The sequence below is a fragment of the Nilaparvata lugens genome, chromosome 6, assembly GCF_014356525.2.
Source record: "Nilaparvata lugens isolate BPH chromosome 6, ASM1435652v1, whole genome shotgun sequence".
In the NCBI taxonomy this organism is placed as follows: Eukaryota; Metazoa; Arthropoda; class Insecta; order Hemiptera; family Delphacidae; genus Nilaparvata; species Nilaparvata lugens.
This window is the reverse complement of record NC_052509.1, coordinates 12,604,274-12,623,370: the sequence shown is the minus strand read 5'-3', so window position 1 is coordinate 12,623,370 and position 19,097 is coordinate 12,604,274. Positions and strand designations below refer to the sequence as shown.

The 19,097-nt window shown below is 35.8% G+C and overlaps 1 protein-coding gene across 1 annotated transcript in view; it reads right to left on the bottom strand.

The window, feature by feature from the left end:
• Positions 1-19,097, bottom strand: part of LOC111044127 (peptide transporter family 1) — a 34,899-nt gene that overhangs the window by 1,275 nt on the left and 14,527 nt on the right. The window contains exons 9-16 of the mRNA XM_039430129.1: positions 18,375-18,548; positions 16,672-16,926; positions 13,576-13,836; positions 13,171-13,271; positions 12,590-12,724; positions 11,072-11,162; positions 2,575-2,718; positions 1,169-1,276 (exon numbers count right to left, since the gene is read on the bottom strand). Coding sequence (XP_039286063.1) covers positions 1,169-1,276; positions 2,575-2,718; positions 11,072-11,162; positions 12,590-12,724; positions 13,171-13,271; positions 13,576-13,836; positions 16,672-16,926; positions 18,375-18,548 — 1,269 coding nt within the window. The remainder of the gene's footprint in view (positions 1-1,168; positions 1,277-2,574; positions 2,719-11,071; positions 11,163-12,589; positions 12,725-13,170; positions 13,272-13,575; positions 13,837-16,671; positions 16,927-18,374; positions 18,549-19,097) is intronic.

The window sequence follows — 19,097 nt, the reverse complement described above, 5'->3', positions numbered from 1 at the left end:
TCATGAGGACCTTAGCTAAGAAGCACCGTATCCCTTATTCAAAGAATGGGGGTTTCTCCCACTAAGATATCTATATTTCTATAACGTGTTGATGATCTTTTTCATTAGAAGTGGTAAACTTAATCCAGCTAGTAGCACTTATAGCTTGAGATAGACAGGGAACTGGATTCCACCCAGACCCTACAAAGAAATCTATCGAAGACACTACCTATATATCTCACCAAGAGTGTATAACAATCATGTTACCCTTAGAATTGAAAAAGCTGAATAATATGGTAAGCTTCAAGGTTAAATTGAAAGTCTGGTTATTATAAACGAATGATGTTGATGTCTTCTTCATCAAATTAACTTGAATCCTGATAGAAATAATTTTTTTAGACTCTGAAATCTACAGTTGATTTCAATGATGTATAATTTAAGTAAAGGACTGATTCTGAATAATATTGACAACACAAAATTAGTATGTTGTAGCCCGATCAAGCACCGTCACCACAAAATAAAAAATTAAATCAAACATTTAATATTTTAATGTAAATAATACATATAGGTTTACCTCAGTTTATTATTATCTTTTTGTTCATCTACAAATTATAAGTGTGTTTCTGGTTTATTTCTTTATGCTGGGACTCCCATATAGGTCTTTGCCTCGGGAGTACCTAATTATTTCCTTTCAGATGTTTGTGTGTGTAGAAGCAGTACCTACTATTACTTACTATTATTGAATTAATAGTAGGTATTGATAGAAGTGATATTTTTTCCACGACATTAGCTATATACAGACTTTTGTATCACTTAACTATTCATACAGTGTAATTAATATTATTCTATATAATATTGTTTTTGTTCTTTTGTGCACATCTTAATGGAAATAAAAATTATTATTATTATTATTATTATTATTATTATTATTATTATTATTATTATTATTATATTATTATTATTATTGTATTATATCTCACATTGAAAAGTTGAACAGACAGTAAGCTTCTTCCAAATACTACACAGTACAGAGTGACTTATATTGAGTGCTAAGAACGTTTTAAAAAGATCATTACCTTGACCTACAGTTTTGTAGATTTCAAAGTCTATAACACATATTTCTCAATTATTTCCAATTATAAAAAAATGCAATAGACATTCAGTTAGGAAATAAATTTGGTTTTCTTACCTGGTTGTTTGTATGAACAGCCTTCTCAATAAATACCACCACAAAATTTCCCAGTGATGTGGATAGTAAATTCAGTGAGGATGCTACAGATTTCATACTAGTTGGTGCCTGAAACAATAATTTTTAATTATAGTTTTGAACTATTTTTGACGACACTATAGTCTAATTTTCAATTAGTTTAAAAAAACAAAAATAATTTGTATAAATAATCAAATTCAAACTATCTCATATCATGGCAAACAACATAAATATTAATAGAAAGAAAAATAAAAATCTTAGTACCCTTTTTGAAATATTTAATCACAACATGTTTCGGACATTGATGCCATTTTCAAGTGCAAATGATAAAATAAAATGCCTCACTTGAAAATGGCATCAATGTCCGAAACATGTTGTGATTAAATATTTCAAAAAGGGTACTAAGATTTTCATTTTTCTTTCTATTTCTATAGCCCTATACAGAAAAGAGATACATAAATATTGCCTGCATCTGGAACTGAACTTTGATTCTAATCAATTGATATAACTTTAGATGTAATTTTAGAGTTGTGTTGTGTAATTTTGTATTTGTAGTACCTTTCCATAACGAAAACACAAATTAAAATCGTCAACCACTTTTATTATTATATAATACTAATAAAAGTGATTGACAATTCCAATTTATGTTTTCAATAGGTGTAATTCTATAGTGAGGTCAACGTTATAATGGCAGTGGAGAAAGATAGGAAAACAACGTTGCCAATCCTCTGCCTTGTGAATGCCTTCTATAGACGGTAGCTGATACAGGTTTATTGACAAAAATTCGACTCATTGTCAATATTGTAGAACCGTTCCATAATTGAATAAGAACACAAATCTGTTGTCAAATTCTACACTGTTTTATTTAGTCAACTTGAAAATGTGACCGGTGTGGTCACGAGACCTTGGTCGTGTACCAAATAAAACTGTGTAGAATTTGACAACAGATTTGTGTTTTTATTCAATTAGGTTTATTGACGTAATATTAACTGTTCATTCTCGTTTAAAATAATCAATTATATTTTACTAAGCAAGAAATTATATTCCCCAATAATTTCATAATTAATATGAAATATTTTGTTAATTAATAATTAATTCTACATTGTTAAAAGACGATCTAGCAACAGAGCGAAGCGAGAAGGAGATAGCGCTATCCGCTTTGTTGAGTGATAGACATGGATAGCAATACCATTGAAAATCAAACACTGCCATTATATCGTGGACCTCGCTATATTAGTCAAGGAATATGGATCTATTGAGAAATGTCTATAAAAATCTAGAATGAATTCGACGCGATCACTCTATAGTAAACCAAATAATAGTTAACCTATTCTTCAAAAATAATTTTTATATTAATTTATTTCAAATTTTTGAATTTTTTCACAAACCTGCATGAATGAGAACTCAAGGGCTGTTACTGAGAAGAGAACCTCGGCTACAGTAATGACAAAAAACTGAGGTACCATCCATAGCATACTGATGCTGCTCGGTGGAGTTATGGTGAACAATTGTATGCTGTTCTTGTTCTTTTCCTGAAATGAAATAAAACAAAATTGATGAAAATATAACAAATTTATGTTATTCAATTAATTAATCTATAAAAATCGAGCCTCAAATTTTGACATTCAATAACTTTTTCATGTGTGCACCGAATTTGATTATTTTTTTTAGTTGTGTTTGTTGACCGAGCGGAGTGAGGTCTAAGATTCAAGTCGACGGTTTGGCATTTCTCTTAATGTTCAAATGTTTGAATGTTGCGCATTTACGGCGAAACGCGGTAATAGATTTTCATGAAAATTTGACAAGTATGTTCCTTTTTTAATTGCGCGTCGACGTATATACAAGGTTTTTGGAAATTTCGCATTTCAAGGATAATATCAAAGGAAAAAGGAGCCTTCTTAGTACGCCAATATTAGAGTAGAAATCAGACTATAGGATTATTCATCATAAATCAGCTGACAAGTGATTAGATGTGTGGAGAAACCAGTCTATTGCTGTATTTCCATAAGGTCTATAGTTCAAGTACTTGTGGATGAGAATTTACAGCGTGAGGTCTACTGTTCACAGAACTACTAGTTATGTTAAGGACCAGGTTTGTGGCCTATCAAATTCATAATCCGACTTCAGGACTCTTTCCTACGGTCCTTCAAAGTTTACATGTAATCCTTATGGGAGAAGATTTGTGAGCTGGCCACACACAGAAATAAAAATCACCTGTTATGATCATTGCGTCATCCAACAGCCGTCGGTAGATAGTAGACAAGAGTGTGTGCTGCTCCATAACCGCCCATGTATTTCATTCTAAACGCCCCGACTAAAAACAAAATGACGACTGTTCTGTGTGTAACCATCCAGCAGTGCGGCCTCAGGTTAAAGACTTACATGCTCTGGAGATATTGCGCTGTGTTTCGAATAATTGTGATGTCTTTGGTGTTCAGAGTTAATTGATTTTTAGTGAATTATCTTATCACGTACACCCTGAGTAGCTTCAGAGGTGGGTGATTGATACCCAGGTGTTGCTCCTGGATGAATTAGCTCAGTCGTAATGTGGGCGGGGAAAGGAGGCAAGTCAAAGTTCCTCTTCTTTCTTCTTTGTGCCTCAGCTGGCGTGGACAGCACCTCCTGGTGCTTTTGACGGCGTGAAGGTCGCTCTCTTCTCTGATGACACCACTTTGAGGTAATTTTGTATTAGCCTTACGGCCTCGGTTCTGCTCCAGTATAGTAGGAAGAGGAAGGATAGACAGGAGGGACGGCAGCCAACGGGCCGCTGTGCCCTGGGAGGATGGAAGGCTAGGGATGTACGGCAGCCAACGGGCCGCTGTGCCCTGGGAGGATGGAAGGATCATGGACGGCAGCCAACGGGCCGCTGTGCCCTGGGAGGATGGAAGGTTAGGGACGGCAGCCAACGGGCCGCTGTGCCCTGGGAGGATGGAAGGTTAGGGATGTATGGCAGCCAACGGGCCGCTGTACAAGGACAGGAGGTCAGGGACGTACGGCAGCCAATGGGCCGCTGTACAGGAGAGGAAGGTTGGGAGCGGAATGCTGTGGTCTGGGGCTCGTCCGGCGTTTATATACTCTCCCAAAGTAGAGGGGATGGAGTTTCGCCGCCGCCAGAGGCGGTAAGAATCGTCTCGATGCGTGGAAGATGGTTTGCCATTGATACCCTCTTTATCTCCATGGTCAGCTAGCTTTGCTGATAGCCGAGCGTCTTTCAATAATATCATTAATTATTTTCTTGTCACAATTTTACTTTGTGACACCCCACTCCCACTTGGAGGGGGGGGGGGTTTCGGAGCCCTCTATGGCACCACCTTAAAAGGCGTGAGCCATCTAGGTATCACCTTAAGAGGTGTATGCCACTGCCTATGGGCATCATCTATACCTGGTCCACAGGTACACACTTACATCGTCCATCCGGAAATCAGACTTTTATGCGTGGCTTGCCGGCCCGTTTACGCTTACCAGGTGTCAAGACTCGGTGGCAGAACACTGGATCCTTATTCCTTGAGGGACCTGGTGTGGGTTCCTGGGACGGTGGGACTACTTCCTTGATGGTCAAAGACTGTGTTGGCTCTTCTACGTCCATATCCGTTGAGGGTGGCATGGACTCCTCCACATCCATGGCAGTGGGGGGTGGTGTTGTCTCATTCACATCCATTTCAGAGTTTTCACTTGTGTTGGTGGCTGGGGCATGAATCGCGGCCTGTCGTTCAGAGTCCGTCATCCCATCACAGTGATGAACTGTGTTGTCCCAAGATGCTTGTTCTGGAATATATGACAATTCCGCCCTGGTATTAATCAAGTCATTGAGTTTGACTCCATTCCAAACAACCTGCTTGTACATCCTTCTGTTGTGACTCTTGTTGTCCTGAGAATCGGAATCAACAGCTGATATTGTTGGGACTGCTGTTGTCTTAGTCCCCAATAAGAGAGATCGCGACATAACTAGCGGACTTGAAGGATTCAGTTGGGGAGGATCCCACTCTACCTCTCTCGTGAATGTGTGAATATTCACCCAGTTTTCACGCATAAATTCCATGCCTAATAGCAACTCTTGTCCAAGTCCTTTCATTATAGTTACATTAGTTGTCAGCTTCCCATTTAATGGGGTAGATCGTCCATCAGCTAATATCGCGTGGTGATGAGTTGGTACCTTCCTTATCATCCCTATTTTTTGGATAACTTCATAAACCTCGCTACTCATATAATTAGCTTCAGCGCCAGTATCTAGCAATGCCCGACACTTTTTACCACCGATTGTCACGGTAATGAATAGTCTGTTGTCCCTTGATGACTCTTCAATCACAGGAATCCTGTGTGCTGTTCGCATCACTGGATGCTGTCTTGTTTGGAGTTTTATTCTCCTTCTGCATATCACAAACACATTTTAGTGCTCTCTTTCCGTGCCTTTTACATGGTGGAATATCGGGACAGCGTAATCTCCAGTGCCCCTGTTTCTTGTATCATGGGTTCAGACTTGCTAAGAGAGGGTCTGTTACTTCTAGGGGTTATCACTGTCCCGACCTTGGGTCCTGTAATCGTTTTTGTGTCCTCAGTCTTGTGAACTCTCGAGTTCTGTCTATTCTGTTTCTCCTCTGCTTTGATTTGTTCATACTCTTTCGCGAATTTTTCTAACTCGTCGATACTATGAACATCCGATTGCCGAATATACAATTTGTACCGTGGGGAGAAGATTCTTATACACTCTCTGTAATTTATTTTTGTCTGTGAAACCTCCATGTTGCCTCATAAGTGTCAGTATGTCTTCAAGAAATTCGTCAAACAACTCATCTTCCCTTTGCTTCCTTGCCTGAATTAGATTCTCGAGGTCCTCCTCATAGGTAAGTGGATAGTAGCGTGATCTGAAATCTGTCACAAAATTGTCCCACAATTTCCACTGGTCACGACGATTACGCATCCATAGGGTAGCTTTACCAACTAGTAATTCAGGAAGGGCAACTAGTAGTTGGTTGCCAGTAAGCCAATAGGCTTGTTGTAGCTCGTCTAGCCTTTCTAGAAAGCTGGGAGCATCTGATTGGCCATCAAAAAGACAGTCCCCAGCTTCTTTCTTTGTCACATACCGCCCCTGGGTCCATGAAGGGGTTTGTGTGAATATTGGTTCTAACCTCAGCATGAGTACCTGTTGCTGAGTGTCCAGATTTTTCACTGCTTCTGCTCACTATTCCGGGTCTTGGGCTGGGATAACATACAGCCATCTTCTTATGTTGTTCTACTAACAAACGTCTCAATTCAGAAAGTGTTCCAGATGACACTATGCCCCAATCTTGTAGAAGATTAAACGCTTCATCCTTCTTCAATCTATAGATCCAGGAAACTCTGGGGTCGGCTATCACCTCGGGGTTTATGTCCTCGACCGACTGACCCTCTATCAGCTCCTGGTGCTGAGCAGCTAAAACAGCCTCGCCTTGTTCACTCATGATGATTCTTACTTCGTTGCCTCGTGCCCCAATTGTGGGCATCAATCTATCACGTTGTAAAATCTGACAAAGCATTTATTGGAACGGTTCCACTTGTTACTCGTTCCGCTACTACGTAGACATCATGTCGTCATTTTGTTAGTCTGTGCTGACCGGTGACGTCACAGTCACGGTCTACGGTACTGCTTCAATCAAGTTGGTTTTCTATACTTTTAGTCGTGTTATTTGCCATTGCAATTTTAATATTTGTACTATTCGATTTTTTGGAATTTAATTTGTCTTTAGGCATCTTACTTTCTAGATATTTGTTACTTTTTCACCAAACGTTTGCAAACGTTTTCGTACGTGGCTGACATTCCCGCCTTCCCTTTTTGTTGCTAGCGCCTTTAGCTTGTTTCTTGTCTTTCAATGGAGTATAGTCGGGTGTGCATATCTCGCGCCCGGTCTAAACTTTTCATCTAAATTCATCTGATCTACGGAACGTTTTTAAAAGTGAATTACTTCTTTCAAATTAACTCGTTTATTCTATTCTTCAATTGTGATTCAATTATTCATCGATTTCTTCACTTATTCACTCTGATAAACTTTGTGAAAATTGCAACCTTGTGTGGGCGTTTATCGCTATTTATTTGATCTATGGAACATTTTTAAAGTGTGAATTACTTCTGCAAATTAATTCATTTATTCTATTCTTCAATTGTGATTCAATTATTCATCGATTTCTTCGCATGTTTACGCTGATAAACTTTGTCAAGTTCACAACCTTGTGTGGGCTTCAATTGCCATTCTTTTAACAACTGGCTTTACCTTGTGTAACTCAAACTTTCAAGTTCATCATCTCTACCGTTTGGAAATCATTCTAAAAATTCCACAACTTGAAAGTCGGATTATTCATTTGGGATTCTACATGCTCCTGCCTACATTTCCACTGGGGGATTGGCCTGCTGTGGTGGACGCTTCCATTCTTGTCATCGCATGGCCAGATCACATCGTCGCTTGCTGATGTCCTGTTCTCTTGGGTACTGCAGATTCATTGCCTGTCTGCCTGGCTGCATCTCCTCTTCAAAATTTTATTCAGGTTACGTAAATCGTTCTATTCAATTTTCATTTACGTATGTATTACATAATTGTTTTATTGATGTCTGTCTTGACATTCAATTCACTAAGGCCACCGACGCCTATTAATTCATTGGATTTGACAGCTACCCTTGGCTTTACAAGTGATTCACTGAGGCCACTGACGCCTATTAATTGTTTTATTGATATCTATCTCGACATTCAATTCACTAAGGCCACCGACGCCTATTAGTTCATTGGATTTGACAGCTACCCTTGGCTTTACAAGTGATTTTCTGAGGCCAATGACGCCTATTAATTGTTTTGTTGATGTGTATCTTGACATTCAAATCACTGAAGGCCTATGCCGCCTATATAATTGTACTCAATAGTAGCAACTATTTCATTGGATTTGACAGCTACCCTTGGCTTTACAAGTGATTTTCTGAGGCCAATGACGCCTATTAATTGTTTTGTTTATGTCTATCTTGACATTCAAATCACTGAAGGCCTATGCCGCCTATATAATTGTACTCAATAGTAGCAACTATTTCATTGGATTTGACAGCTACCCTTGGCTTTACAAGTGATTTTCTGAGGCCAATGACGCCTATTAATTGTTTTGTTGATGTCTATCTTGACATTCAAATCACTGAAGGCCTATGCCACCTATATAATTGTACTCAATAGTAGCAACTATTTCATTGGATTTGACAGCTACCCTTGGCTTTACAAGTGATTTTCTGAGGCCACTGACGCCTATTAATTCATTGGATTTGACAGCTACCCTTGGCTTTACAAGTGATTTTCTGAGGCCACTGACGCCTATTAATTGTTTTGTTGATGTCTATCTTGACATTCAAATCACTGAAGGCCTATGCCGCCTATATTTTAATGTATTCTATTTGTTGAGCACTATTTACAGCTCATTGTCATTTGTTATTATTTCTTTTGTACTATCGATGTCTATTTGACATTTAATTTATTGAAGGCCTTTGCCGCCTATATTTTAATGTACTCTATCTGTTGAGCACTATCTACAGCTCATTGTCATTTGTTATTATTCCTTTTATACTATTGATGTCTATCTTGATATTTAATTCACTGAGGCCACTGACGCCTATTAATTGTTCAATTGATGTCTAACTTGACATTTAATTTACTGAAGGCCTATGCCACCTATATTTTAATGTACTCTATTTGTTGAGCACTATCTACAGCTTATTGTCATTTATTATTATTCCTTTGGTAAATCATTGTCATTTATTATTATTCCTCTTGTAATTCATTAAGATTGAATTTTGCAGCAGTAGCTTTTTCATTATAGCACTCAATTTATATTTGCAATTCAGGTATCATTAATATTACCTTTTCGATTATTGTCAGGCTTCAATGGTCATTAATGTCATTGACCTAATCTCATTTAAATTTTGTATTTCTCTAACGTTTTTTATCACATGGTAATTATCCCATGATTTCTCAACTCAATCTACTTACAATTGTTTTTGTATGTGGCCATCTGCCTATTATTATTTTATTATTATTAAATCTTATCTTGTTGACTCATTTAGTCTTTTATTGGCGTACTTACCACACTTCAAGCTATCAGTATTTTTATGCACAGAATTCAAAGATTTATTTGTAGGTATTAATACCAACTATCATTCACAGTCCACTGCCCTGACCTTGGATTATGTCAACGTACACCCTGAGTAGCTTCAAAGGTGGGTGATTGATACCCAGGTGTTGCTCCTGGATGACTTAGCTCAGTCGTAATGTGGGCAGGGAAAGGAGGCAAGTCGAAGTTCCTCTTCTTTCTTCTTTGTGCCTCAGCTGGTGTGGACAGCACCTCCTGGTGCTTCTGACGGCGTGAAGGTCGCTCTCTTCTCTGATGACACCACTTTGAGGTAATTTTGTATTGGCCTTACGGCCTCGGTTCTGCTCCAGTATAGTAGGAAGAGGAAGGATAGACAGGAGGGACGGAAGCCAATGGGCCGCTGTGCCCGGAGAGGATAGAAGGTTAGGGATGGCAGCCAACGGGTCGCTGTGCCCTGGGAGGATGGAAGGTTAGGGATGTACGGCAGCCAACGGGCCGCTGTACAAGGACAAGAGGTCAGGGACGTACGGCAGCCAATGGGCCGCTGTACAGGAGAGGAAGGTTTGGAGCGGAATGCTGGAGGATGGAAGGATAGGGACGGCAGCCAACGGGTCGCTGTGCCCTGGGAGGATGGAAGGTTAGGGATGTACGGCAGCCAATGGGCCGCTGTACAGGAGAGGAAGGTTTGGAGCGGAATGCTGGGAGGATGGAAGGATAGGGACGGCAGCCAACGGGTCACTGTGCCCTGGGAGGATGGAAGGTTAGGGACGGCAGCCAACGGGCCGCTGTGCGCTGTGCCCTGGGAGGATGGAAGGTTAGGGATGTACGGCAGCCAACCGGCCGCTGTACAAGGACAGGAGATCAGGGACATACGGCAGCCAATGGGCCGCTGTACAGGAGAGGAAGGTTGGGAGCGGAATGCTGTGGTCTGGGGCTCGTCCGGCGTTTATATACTCTCCCAAAGTAGAGGGGATGGAGTTTCGCCGCCGCCAGAGGCGGTAAGAATCGTCTCGATGCGCGGAAGATGGTGCGCCATCGGTACCCTCTTTATCTCCCCGGTCAGCTAGCTTTGCTGATAGCCGAGCATCTTTCAATAATATTATTAATTATTTTCTCGTCACAATTTTACTTTGTGACAATCTATTTTGCAGTTGGAAAATTATCTATATAAATAAAATGTCGCACCGCGCCTCCTCAGGTATGCATCCAGCTAAAGTTTGTCATGAGATGCATTATTGAACTATTTGGCAATACGAAGTTCACCGGGCCAGCTAATGTTTACATAAATTCATTTTAAAATTCCATGTATACGGTACATAGTAGATTGGAAATCTCAATCAATGTTATTCCCATCAATTTTAGTTTTACCCTTTGTGAGTTTAGTGGGAATCGATTCATTCTATTTAAGAAATATCGTTACGTCTCTATGTTTATTTTGTAGAAATCCATTGTATTTTTTCATAATAGAAATTACAATAAATCTGGATAAATTTGAACTTGATTCTGGCTTGAATCCAATTCCAAAATAAGTGAAACTTAATGAATAAAGCTGACTATGGAGTGTATTTTTATGAAGAAGGCCTATGAAGTTCCTTTTGACGAGTGAAATGTATTCCTCATTCCGTCATAAAAAGTAGTGTTTCAAATTCAATATAAATATTTTGTTTATTCAATACAAATATTCACAAATACTTTGTGAATATAAGAATTTATATTTGCACACAATGTGATAAATAAATAAATTATTGAAAAGCATCAGGATTATTTAGGAGATTAATTTCTAATTTAACTTACCGAAGCGATATTGTTTGGAATCATTATCCTATAGACACCTCCAAACTCCAGAACAATTTTAGTTGAAATTTTATTGTAGGATAATTCATACCTAAAACATGATGAAGGATTTTAATCAAATAAAACCATAATATCATAATCGATTAACGTTGAAAATCTGTCTTAACGTTATTTTGTTGATCTATTTCTGAATGTTTGAATCATCATATACATTCATTGTCAAGTTTTGAAGACAGGCAATAATTTGATAGCTGCCCTATTCTGATTATGATTATATTCTGTCCTGAGATAATAATAGTCTATTATTTCAATTATTATTGATCGATTGTATTATATCAATTGTAAAATATGGCGAGAGACATCTGCCTTGACAGTCACTCTGCATTTCTGGCGTTTTAGGTCAATAAAGCGATATCTATTTATTTTATGAGATATGATTGAAATTCCAACAAAATATCATGATGATCCCACCATCTTACATAATTCAGAACAGGTTTTTATAGATTTCATGAATTCCATAGATTATAAACTTACATGATATTATGTATATAATATGATACATATTAATGGACTAGAAACAATAACCAAAATATATTTAGCCTCCCATAATATTTCCCATTTCAAATCACACGTTCTGGACTCTTCTAGTATAAGACAAAGTAGTCTTTTAGAATATTTGACCGAGCGAAGTGAGGTCTAAGATTCAAGTCGACGGTTTGGCATTTCTCTTAATGTTTAAGTTTATATGTTGCGCATTTACGGCGAAACGCGGTAATAGATTTTCATGAAATTTGACAGGTATGTACGTACCCTTTTAAATTGCGCGTCGACGTATATACAAGGTTTTTGGAAATTTTGCATTTCAAGGATAATATGAAAGGAAACAGGAGCCTCCTTCATACTCCAATATTAGAGTAAGAATCAGACTATGTATAGAATTATTCATCATAAATCAGCTGTCTAGTGGACTATAATACTACGCGTTCAAAAATCATCTTGAAAATGTATCTTTCCGTCAACGTTGTAGACAGTTGCAGCCAGAGACCTGATAACAGCGCTCACACTCACATTCCGGGACGACACGTCACGGTACGATAGGACAGAAAGCTCTTTGTCTATTTAGAATTTTTTCTAGACATTTTTAATTGATAAATTAATTATTAATTTTTGAGAAAACATAACAACAGGTCAATGTAACTAACTGAGCGCGAGGTCTACTGTACACAGAACTAATAGTATTAGATACAGTATAGTTATATTAGCCTATATACTAGCATGTAACCCGTGCTTCGCAAGGGTTTAATTGGAAACACGACAAACAGCAGGAAACTCAACCTACTGAAATCTTAAAGAATTTGAAATAGGCCTATAACCATCCTCGGTAAATTGAGAATCTATATGAAAGAAATCAGTCCAGTAGTTGAGACGTGATGATGCGTCATTCGTGTATTTCCTACCCCGAACATGAATAAGCCAATCATTTCTTCATTATATTATATAGAATAGATTATTATTTACCTGCCACTTTGTAGCTCAAGCTCTTCTCCAGTCACATTTGCGCTATTTAACTTAAAATCTCGCTTCACTTCTTTATTCTTCTTCTCAAGACCTCGTATCGTCAAAATACTGTTTTCTGTTGTACTGTAGAATATTCTGGAACAAAAATATCTTGATAATACACTACTACTTCGAGAATTTGTATATTTCAGTTGGTATTCACATCAGAAATTGTTTTTGTTCTATTTTTGAGTGTGGAAAAAAGTTTGATTTGATTTTAAGAAAAGGAATACTATTTATACGTTTCAAACTATACTGTAGGTCTTGACTAGCAATAAGTTTTCACATCAGTAACATGATAATTATTATGCTATAGAACAGTTTATAATAATGTGAATACAATTGAATATTACAGTGTATGAAGAACGGGACACTGAACCAAAAAAGGCTTGGATCTATCAATGGAGGACTGTTAAAACCAGTAATATTGATCTAAATGATTTCATACATTTTATATGACTAACGTTGACTGATTAAAATAATTTTTACAGAATCGTTTTATTTTCAACTATTCAATAATATTGTATTTAATAATCAATTACCTGATCCTTGGATTCCCATTATCCGATTTAGCAAGATTATCATATCCAGTACTTGTAACATTCAAATCTCTCGAGTTTCCATGGATTAAATATGAGGTGGCCTGACAAAAAATAATAAATTCAATTAGTAGATATAAATATAAATATATATAATATATCAGATGACATAAATATAAAATATGGTATCCTATTTTACTTAAAAGTAGCCTACTTCAAGTAAGTAGTAGTGCCGGTTGCACAAAAGCCGGTTAAATTTTAATCGTGATTGATTCCACGGGAACCAATCAGAGAAGCCGTCTTATAAAAGAGGCCTTCTCTGATTGGTTCTCGTGGAATTAATAGCAGTTAAAATTTAGCTGGCTTTTGTGCAACCGGCACTAATTTATTTTATGCTGTAAAGCTCACCTTCTTCTCAGTCACTTTGAACACCCCTTCCCATTCCAAACTCGAATCCAAATTTGGACATTCTTCTCTCAGCATTTTCGCATTTACATTAATGACTTTTTCCAATGATATATCAGCTAATTTCATTTCAATCATGGCATGTGGCTCTAGTATTACACTGGAGTTGAATTCTTTGCCACCATGCAAATGCACTTTGCAGTCAAATGAGTTGAAGATTCGCAGCTGGGCTTCACCAGGTCCTGGTAATACTGCATAAGTTGGCTGAAAAATTTGAAGAAGTTCATTAATTTGGAGTTTTATTTATTTATAAATCTCTCTATATAGCTCATACATACACATATCATTACAAATATGGAGAGAGTAGTCCAATATGTGGACCATACAACGATAGAATTTATTTGGAAAAAATAATATGTGTACTAACTTGGATAAAGAAAATGATTTATGAATTCCATTTGAATAATTATTAATTGTTCAAAAATTGATTTTTCAAGATAAACTTCATGGACCATACAACGATTAAATTGATTTAAAAAATCAATATCCATAGTAACGTCGATAACATAATAATTTATGAATTACATTTGAATATTTGTAAAATGTTCAAAAATGGATTTTTCCAGATAAATTTAAATTTCTATAGGAAATAGTTTTGGGCTTATATATGCCTGTTGTTCCCAAACTGTCGTTTCATGTAAATACATCAAAATAGTATCAGGTTGATAAATATAGAGTTGTTGATAAAGAGTTTAATGAGAGTCTATATACACACAGCCTTACCTATTGGTAAGGCTGAGGAAAAGACTCTAAATGCTTTTGAAGTGTGGTGTTGGAGGCGTATGCTCAAAATAAAATGGACTGACAGAGTTACGAATGAGGAGGTATTCCAGAGGGCGGCCGAAAAAAGATCTCTTCTGAATTTTTTCAAGGCCAGACGACATTCTTGGATTGGACACATAATAAGACACGACGCATTCACGTCAAGTATTCTGGAAGGTACAGTTGATGGGCAAAGGGGTCGTGGCAGACCCCGGCTACAGTACTTAAGACAAATGACGAAGGATCTGGGTGCTATGAGCTATGAACAATGGAAGAGAATAGCAATGGACAGATTTAGGGCCGTTTGCACAGTCAAAGCTTAAACTGAACTCAATCAGCTGGTGGCTTAAACTCAAAATGAATCACATTATAACAAACGAGACTTGATACGGATTTAATCCAGTTTAAAATGAAATTTAGTTTAAACTGTCACTGTGCAAACGGCTCTTAGATGGAAGGCTGCCAACAAATCAAACGATTGAGCTGAAAGAATAAGATATACACAGAATACATTCCTTTTATATTACTCACACAAATCTATTGTCTGAATTCAATCATTTATAAATTCCTCCAGTACAAGATTCAAAAACATGAACATTTCTTTTTAGAATTTGAGAATTAATTCCATTCAAATACGGTATTAATTTAATCATTGAGTTAGTAATTGTTATATATAATTATTAGCCTATCATTTGATTAACTGACATTTTTTTCTAGAATTCGAGAATTAATCCTATTCAAATATTAACTTAAATATTATTAGATTAATAATGATTATAATATTATTATAGCCTGTCATTTGATTGATTGAATCAATGACATTACGTACCTACATGACTATCATTGAATCATCACTACGATTTATTCTAATTCACGTGTATCTTTTCTAAAGTGAGGTCCACGTTATAATGGCAGTGTTTGATTAACACTATTGCTATTCTCGTCTATCATTCAACAAAGCGGATAGCGCTAACTCTTTCTCGCTTTGCTCTGTTACCAGATCGTCTTTTAACAATTTAGAATTAATAATTCATTAGCAAAATATTTCATCTTAATTATGAAATAATTGAAAAATATAATTTCTTGCTTAATAAAATATGATTATTTATCATTTTGAACGAGAATGAACAGTAAATATTAGCCTACATCAATAAACCTGTATCAGTTACCGTCTATAGAAGGCATTGACAAGACAGAGGATCGGCAACGTTGTTCTCCTATCTTTCTCCACTGCCATTATAACTTGGACCTCACTATAGATTTTAATGTAGGCTATATTTTAATCTTTTTTAAAATGTTCCTGGCAAATGAGATTAGAGTTAAACCAGCATCAACCATTGACAATAGAATTAACTGATCAATAATATTTATAAATGAATGGTAGAGTAAAAAATCATAGCTGCCCAATAATCAAGTAATCTAATTTAATTAATTACTGTATAACAATTTTTTCAAATAAAATCCAATTAAAGATATGTAAATATAGAACTATAAGGACTTGTGTTACTGCAAATATTTACCAAAGAACAAAATAGCAAAAGGAAATTTGATGAATTGAAAATGAAATATTTCATCTTTAAGGCTGTGCAAAGGCTAAAAATAAACTTTCTACTGGTGATATTATTTTTCAAAGTTTTTCTATTTGTATATAATCAAGCTATCAAAATAAAATAGTTTTCACAGGGAATTTTTTTCCAATCATTACTTTTCAAGATATGAGCGCCTAAAGTTTAGATTTTTGAGACAGAACATTTCAAATTTGGTAAGAGATAAATCCATTAGATTTAGAGGATGAATTTTATTCTTCTTGGTAATTTTGAAATAAATAAAACAAAAATTATCTGAAAATATAAATTTCTGAGAAAGTTATTCAATCTACTAAAAATGACCAAAAATAACTTTTTATTGAGTTATTTTTGGTCATTTTTGGTAAATTGTATAACTTTCTCAAAAACTGATATTTTCAGAAAATTCTTGTTTTATTCAATCAACAATACCGTGAAGAATTTATCCTCTGGATCTCATGGATTGAACTCTTACCACATTTGAAATGTTCTGTCCCAAAAATTTGAACTTTAGGCGCTCATATCTCAAAAAGTAATAATCGGGAAAAAATGTTTTCTTGAGAAAACTTTTCCATTTTTATAGCTTGATGATATGCATATCGAAAAACTTTGAAAAATATCACCAGTAGAAAGTTTATTTACAGCCTTTGAACAGCCTTAATGTAGACTACCTAATTTAAATAATAAGTATATTAATTAATCAGAGTCAAACCTGCAAATACATCTCCAAAATGCCGGACATAAAAAAAGCGACGGCCGTCAGAATCCCTCCCAGCACCATTTTCTGGAGCTGGGTCCTGAGTAGATGAAGTCTATCCAGACAGGGGTAGAGGACTTTTTGGAAAAATGGTATGATGCACAGTACCAGAATTGGGTTAATTATGTGCAGCTGGTCGGGTTTTATCTCGAAATTCCCGTTCATCACTTCGCCGTTCATGCGAGATGCTTGGAAAGTCCATCTGGAGCCCTAGAAGAGCATTTGAGTAAGTAAATTTTCACAGTGTGAATAATTATGTTAAAAATACATTTCGAATAAAATTAATTTCGATTGATATACAAATAGCTCACATAGTAGTAGAGGCTACGTATTACAGTTACTATATAAATGAAAATAGAAATCTAAGTACCCTTTTTAAAATTATTTAGTCACAACATGCTTTGGCTATAGATGCCATTATCAAGACTCCTATTTTCATTTATATTCAAGAGTAGCCCTACAGTTACCATGATAGGCTATGTATGAGCCACCCAATAAGATAGGGTTAATAATATAAATCAATGTGGCTCTATTAATATATCTACATTGGCCCTATTTATTTCTAATATCATGCAAGAAATAAATACAAAATTATTTCAAATCAGATGAGCTTCTGATACATATGAATAACACTAATTATTGTGGCACACACATAATATATAATGACTTGAATACTAAATTACAGTAAATATATAAATTGGAACTATTAAATATAAATAGATTAATAATTGATTTCCATAATAAATTTTATCTTTAATTCATTCTACAGTTTTGAAAATTATATGACCACTTTAACAGTTACGTGGTCATTTTTAGAAATTCATTTTATTGCAGTTACTAAATAATTATTGTTATGACATAGTTTAAACTATTTATTTATTCTCCAATGTTGTTTTCCATCACAAACCGCTTATTATTAAATCAGTCTTTGCTATTAGAAAAAACTTCTAGCAGTCAGATTTTTTACAATAAATGAATTAATCACTCACTGTGACAACGAGATCTTTGACTGTTAGTCGTTTTTTTGTAATAGCAAAAAGTGATTTATTAATTCATTCAAATTGAACAATAAATAATATGATAGCACAATAGTATGATGCAATCTAATAATGAATTGTCCTTTTAGAACATGTTAGATTCAACAATGTAGATAGAAGTGTGCTACAATAAGGGCGAAGCCACACGATTCGTGTCAGACATTTCAGATTTTTCAGATCATTTCAGAAAAATCTGCAGAGCAGGAAGATGCCAATTGGCCTCCGGGAGCTGATTTCCGAACGTCAACCAATCGGAGAGCTTCCTGCCCTGCAGGTTGGTCTGAAAAACGCCTCGTGTGGCTTGACCATTGAATTCCAAACAAACATAATAAGAGAGCATAACGTTGAAAGAGAAAAAAATATAAGTTAATAGAGTAGGCCTTCTTGAGGTGTAAAAAATCACATCCAATATTCAAATTATTTTGAACTAAAATTTTATAAAAATTGTACACGCAAAATTCTAACCTTATCTTGGACTTGTCACCTATAAATTTGGAAGAAAACTAGCAAAAGGACTACCTTATTATTTTATCTGTCAATCTTATTACATTAGTGTCATTTGCATTATATAAATAAAATATGTGGATATTTATTAAAATTTTCCTATAAATATTTACTTACTGTTTGTTCGAATAGAGCCCAGAAAAATACACAGGGAGTAAGCATGAGGGCGAGAGACAACATAATTCTGGTTTCATTGATTAATTTGGCATCGTATTTGTCATTAGCCAACTCCAACCAATGATTTGTTTTCTGGCCTCTTGTATCGCATGTCACTCTCTTCTTTAGTGCATACTGCAAGATAAATATGTATTTATTCTCTAATAAATTATTCTGATAGGCCTACTTATAATAATTCAATGAATCTATATATGAGGTCCACGTTATAATGGCAGTGGAGAAAGATAGGAGAACAACGTTGCCGATCCTCTGTCTTGTCAATGCCTTCTATAGACGGTAGCTGATACAGGTTTATTGATGTTATATTAACTGTTCATTCTCGTTTAAAATAATTAATTATATTTTATAAAGCAAGAAATTATATTTTTAAACAATGAATTTACATAATTAAGATGAGTTATTTTGTTAATCAATTATCAATTCTGCATTTTTAAAAGACGATCTGGCAACACAGCAAAACGAGAAAGAGATAGCGCTATTCGCTTTGCTGAATGATACACAAGGATAGCAATACCATTGCTAATCAAACACTGCCATTATAACGTGGACATCACTTTAGCCAACGATAGAAAATAAACTGGGAGAAATTGGTTAAATTCAGGCAATTATAGAATCAGTTTACAGGAAATGGAAAAACAAAACTGGAAAAATAGATGGAATAAA